At 29.1% G+C, this 6352-nt stretch overlaps 1 protein-coding gene across 1 annotated transcript in view; it reads right to left on the reverse strand.

The window, feature by feature from the left end:
* Positions 1–6352, reverse strand: part of LOC117171914 (inactive rhomboid protein 1) — a 364512-nt gene that overhangs the window by 34988 nt on the left and 323172 nt on the right. The window contains exons 8-10 of the mRNA XM_033359571.1: positions 5586–5902; positions 2744–2830; positions 2472–2639 (exon numbers count right to left, since the gene is read on the reverse strand). Of these exons, the coding sequence (XP_033215462.1) occupies positions 2472–2639; positions 2744–2830; positions 5586–5902 (572 nt within the window). The remainder of the gene's footprint in view (positions 1–2471; positions 2640–2743; positions 2831–5585; positions 5903–6352) is intronic.

Genomic DNA, 6352 nt, shown 5'->3' on the forward strand with positions numbered 1-6352 from the left:
TCCAAGGAGATTATGTTGAAAAATAAAAAAAAATTTACCCAAAAAAAATTGTTTTTATACTTCATTCTAAGGACTTATTGAACTACCCTCGTATATTAAAAGAATTGCGGGATTTGAAAAGATTTTGGAAAGATTTGAAGAGAAACCGAGATGTTTTATCGAATTTTGAAGGCTATCAGAAGATTTTATTGGAATTTTGAAGATTTAAACCGATTTAATAAGATCTTCAAAGGTGTCAAAGGATTAAAAGGAATTTAAGAGATTTTAAGGGGTTTCAATGATTTCATGCGATGATTTTAGAGGATTTCAAAAGATTTGGGGAAACTTCAAAAACTTTAGAATATTTTTATTATTATTATTAATTATTTTAAGTAATTTCTAGTAATTTAAATAGTTTTAAAATATTTTAAGGAATTTCAAGAGATTCAGGAAGATTTCGACGGATTTTAAACATTTTGAAAATTTCAAGGGATCTCGTAATATTTTTAAATATTTACGAAATTTAAAGTATTTAAACAGATTTTAAGAGAATTTAATGCATTTTCATGAATGATAAGGAACTTTTAAAGGATTTGGAAGATTTCAAACGATTTTAAGCATTATAAAAAAATGTAATCAAATTTCAAAGGATTTTAAAAGATTTTAAGGGATATCAAGAGATTCGGAAAGATTCCGTCGGATTTGAAAGATTGTGAATAATCTCTCAGGGATTTCAAAAATGTAAATTGATATAAAGGGAAAGAATATTTTACCGATTTGAAGAATTTTAAAAGATTATAAGGGTTTTGAACAATTCAAAGCGATCTCAAGGATTTCACGATACTTAAAGGTAGTTCCAAGGATTTCCAAATGTCATGTTGGTTTTGAAAGGATTTCAATTTAAGGTAATTTTAACAGATTTTTATAAATTAATAATTTATTAATTATTAATAGTACAACCATTAATAAAATTAATAAATTTAAGGAATTTCTAACGATTTAGATAAATTCAAACAGAGTTTAAAGATTTTTATAATTTTAAAAATATTTCAAACTTGCAAGGGATCTCGTCATATTTTAAAATATTTTATGGATTTCAGAGGGTTATAAGCGTTTTTAGGAAATTTGCGCGCATTTTTAATAATTATAAGGCATTTGGAAGATTTCAAGCGATTTCAAGGGGTTTACGAGATTTAAAGTATCTCAAAAGATTTGCGAATATTATAAAAGATTTTAAGGAATTTAATTTTTTAGCTAATTTTGATGGATTACGAAGATTTTAAGGGATTTCAAGAGATTTAAAAAGATTCAGATGGATTTAAAATGTTTTAATAATTTTCAAGGAATTTGGAAAATTGTAAGCGATTTCAAGAATTTCAAAAGATTTCACGAAATATTATAAAGGATTTTAAGGGATTTCTAGTAATGTTAATGAAGTTCAAGAGATTCAGAAAGATTCCAACGGAGTTTGAAGATTTTAATGAATTTTTAAAGGATTAAAAAAATTTCAAGCGGTCTCGTAATATTTTGAAATATTTTACGGAATTTAAAGTATTGAACGGATTTTAAGAGATTTTCTCGGATTTTAAAGGTTTATAAGGGATTTTTATAGAGTTTTTGTTTAAATAATTTATTATTGTTTATAGCTATCTTCTTTTAGAATAATGATAGAAAATTGTGGGTTCTTCGGAAATTCCCAACTTTTCTTTGGGTTTGCAGTTTTGCACAAGTAATAAATAAACATCAAAAAGAATAATTTCTTATTAAACAATCTCAATGAGAATTCAAGAAAAACCACAATTATCTAGTATTTTTCTAAGAGAATATATTTATAAAAAAAATAAATTGTTTAAACCTATACTTCGTTTATTTGAATTAATTTTTATTTCATTCTAATGGAAAAGTTGGAAAAATATTGTAAATCTAAAGAAGACTGCAACTTTCTTTTATTATTTTATGAGGATATTGTTATAAATACAGTGAAACCTTTCAATAGCCCTCCCTTTTATAGCCCTTCCGAGAATCGAAGCCGCGCCATAAGTAGGTATAACAGAAACTGCGCGGGGTGCGCGGAGTCTGTGGTGGTCACTCAGGCGAGCACTCAGAAGAGTACTCAGGCGTGACCGAACAAAAGCGGAGCGGGCTATAATGAGTTATTTCCCATCCACCGTCAGCCCGAAAACCGACGCTATAAAAAAACGAAAATTATTGCCAAAACTTGCAAAACCTAATTTTTCACTTATGGGGGTTCTTATTACCCTGTAAAATAGGCTTATGAGAATAAAATGCAAAAACTAATTTTACATTTGTATTTTATGGTTACTCATTATGGATGATGCTGAATGAGATTGATAAAAACGTCTGTTTTTCTTATGGGAAATATGAGTAAAATTGAATGGGGTTGGCGGTACCTTTAATATAGTTTCTTTCAAAATAAAAAAAATTATAATATCAACAAAAATTTTAATGGATCTTGAAAAATTATTACTCACCCAAAAAACCTGCCAACGATTCCCATGCCATATAATCGTCGGTTACTGTTATCAAAAATTCTGTCAATAGTAGCGGGTGGTATTCTTTTTCCACCCATTTCTTTTCTTAATGTGACGCCTTCGATTGGCTGAACCTCGACGTCGGAACCTGCAAACTCACGTCTTGATCTGAAAGAAATGGTTTTAATTTTAGCGAAAAAATATTGATATAAAGTATTAAAAATAGGAAAACCGGATTTGGTAAAATTAATACTAAAAAATTAAATAGATACCTTGAAGTATAGTGATCCCTCATAATAGATCGAGGCCTTCTTGTTTGTCCGTCGATTGACGATCTCTCATCAGTTTGGAACGAAAACCTGAAAACAGACAAAAATTTGATTAATAAATAAAATAAAATGAATAAATAATTAATAATAAAAAATATAATAAATAATAACATATTAAAAACATAAATGATTGAACAATTCATAATAACAAATTTCTAAATAAATATAACTAAAGGTTAAACTTTTATTAAAAATTTTTCATCTCAATTTGAAGTGAAACGTTTTTAATTTAAAAAATATAATTTTAACGAAAAAACAACTAAATTTTAACAAAGTAATTATATTTTTCACGAAAACAGTCTAATTTTCTATTAAAAAGCTGAATTTTCGAACAAGATCAATTTCCCGCCAAAAGACGAAATAATTTTTAACTAAATGGTTAAATTTTAAACAAAATAGTTCAGTTGTCAATTAAAAAGGAGAAGCTTGAAGCAAGAATCTTAATTTTCTATCGAAAAACAGAAATTTAAACAATATACATGAATATTCAACTAAGAAAAACAAGTTTACACCAAAAATGAAATTATCTACCAACACATTAGTTAAATTTTCAACCAAACGATTTTCAAATAAAATGAAGAATCTTCAACAAAACAGTTTAAATTTTGACCAACAAAGTACTTCTTTACAAAGCTGTTAAATTTCCTTGAAAATTGAATTATTTCTCACCAAATAGTAGAATTTTGAATCAAAAACGTGAATTTAGAAAGAAGAAGAAGAATTTTTTACTCAAAAAGGCGAATTTTAAAATGAAAAAGATCAGTTTTCAACCAAAAATGAAATAGTTACATTTTCAGTTAAGAAAATTAACTTTCACCTAAGTAAAAAATGTTCAACCTGGTGAATGATTTTTTAACAAAGTAGCTCAATTTTCAATCATCCAGGTGAACTTTCAACTAAAAATGATACACTTTTAACAAAAAGTTGAATGAATAGATTTATTTTTTACCAAACATTTGAATTTTCAATCTAAAGTGTAAATTTTTGAGCAAAAAAAATTAATTTTTTACCGAAAAGAAGCTGGATAACAAGCAAATTTCCCTGAATTAGAGGTGGATTACAAGTGGATTATTTCTATTATTTGGATCATCTGGATAAAAGGGGATTAACTGGATTACAAGTGGATTACTCTGGATTGCAAGTTAATCCCTCCAAAATATAATTGGATTAATACTATAATTGCAATTAGATTACTTTAGATTACAAGTTAATTACTAGGATTACCTAAATTGCTACGAATTATCTGGATTATCATTATTTAACTCCTCCAGAGTATTACTGCATGGCTCTCAATTACAACTGTTTACTTAGAAATTCAAGCGGATTACTTTAGATCAAAATAGTTTATTACTTAAGATTACAAGTAAATTACTTGAATTATTTAAATTACTGAGAACTGTCTAGATTATCAGTATATTACCCAGAATTAGATATGGGTTACAAGTGGATTATACTTGAATGATCCTGTTTACAATTATACCAATGTGGTTTACTCTAGATTATAACTGGATTACTCTTCATTACAAGTGGATAAATTAAAATTAAAAATTGATTACTTTGGATTACAAGTGTGTCACTTGAATTATCCTGATTACAGGTGGATCAATCTGAATTACTCCAAATTATAACTGGATTCCACTGAACTATAACTGGATGACTCTGGGTTACAATTAAATTAATTGCATTACCTAAATTACTTCGAGTTTTCTGGATTAAAAGTATATTACTCTTGATTCTATATGAATTGCAAGTGTATTACTTCAATCATTCTGAATACAAGTGGATCAATCTGAATTACAAAAGGATTACTTGAATCATCATGATTACAAGTAGATGAACCTGGATTGCACCAGATTATAACTGGTTTACTCTTAATTACAAGGGGTATACTTTAGATTAAAAGTAGATTACTTTGGATTAAAATAACAGTACTCTCAAATACAAGTGGATTACTTGAATTTTTCTGATTCCAATTGGATCATTCTGTATTATTCATGATTATAACTGGATCACACTGAACTATAACTGGATCATTCTGGATAACTTTGGATTACAAGTTGATTACTCTGGATAACAAGTTGATTAATTGCATTGCCTAAATAACTTCGAATTGTCTGGATTACAAGTAAAATACGCTGGATAATATGTGTATTATAAGTGTATCAATTTAATTATCTTCATTACAAGTGGACCAATCTGAATTGCAAAAGGATTACTTGAATTATTCGGATAACAAGCAGATCAGTCTGGATCAGAAGTGGATTACCTTTGATTACATGTAAATTACATTGGATTACAGGTGGATCACTTAAATTATACTGATTACAAGTAGATCAATCTGGATCAAAAGTAGATTTCTTGATTTATTCTGATTAGACGTAGATCAATCTGATTTACTGTAGATTATAATTGTTTTACTCTTAATTACAAGGGGATTACTTCACATTAAAAGTGGAATTCTTTGGACTACATGTACATTACTTTGGATTAAACGTGGATTACTTGAATTACCCTGATTACATATGGATCAATCTGGATGAATCCAGATTATAACAGTCCAGTGGATTACCAGAGACGTTTTCCCGTCAGAGAAATATCAATTATTCAACAAGATCCTACCTACATTTTACTAGAAAATGATTTGTCTTCAACTTACTTGGTCAAAATCTCAATTTATGTACGAAGTAAACTTTTAATGGGATTTATTTTTGAAGAGGATCAACATGTGCAATAAATTTGATGTATGAGTGTTTGATAAAGACCAGCGAGATTTTTAGCATCTCACCTCAATAACTCTTCCGAGGTGTCACGTTCAGTTGCCGGTGCAGATGCAGATGCAGATGTAGGTTCCTGCAGTTCTGCAGCTGCGATAGCAATTCCTTCATCCTTTGTTGAATCGACCTGGACGTGTGATGGCTGAGGCACGGGTGGAGAAGGTGGAGGTGGAGGTCTCTCAAAAAATGAATCTTCCTCATCTAGTCTCGCCTCCTGGGGCAAAGAACTCTCATCCCCTCGAGGAATAGATGATAACGCACCAGGTGGAAAACTTCTCGATTCCGAACGAGTCTCTGTTCTTTCCTTTGGACGTGGTCGAGTAAGTGTCTGCAATCATAAAAAATACAAATGACAGACTTCAAGTCCAAAATTTTTCGATACCATGAAAAATAGGGTGATTTTTTTAGAAGAGTTGAGTTCTATACCTGAAAAAATAAGTTTTCAATAAGAAAATATGAATTTTCAACGACAAACAATTTATTTTTAACGAAGAACTTGCATTTTTCAAATAAATGGGTTAAATTTTCACCAAGTAGTTGAATTTAGATCCGACAAACATTAATTTTCGAACAAATGGTTTAATTTTCAATAAAAAAAGATTAAACTTTGACTAAAAACAGTTTTCTATAGCGCACTGAATTGCGCATCAAATGCGCTCAAATGCACCACCGATCAAAATTTTTGCGCTACAAAACTGTAGGAGTTATGGCAAGTGTTACGCGCTCATATACGCCATAGAGAAAAAATTTTGCGCCACATTGATAACCGAGTTATCAG

The sequence above is a fragment of the Belonocnema kinseyi genome, chromosome 4 (genome assembly GCF_010883055.1).
Source record: "Belonocnema kinseyi isolate 2016_QV_RU_SX_M_011 chromosome 4, B_treatae_v1, whole genome shotgun sequence".
In the NCBI taxonomy this organism is placed as follows: domain Eukaryota; kingdom Metazoa; phylum Arthropoda; class Insecta; order Hymenoptera; family Cynipidae; genus Belonocnema; species Belonocnema kinseyi.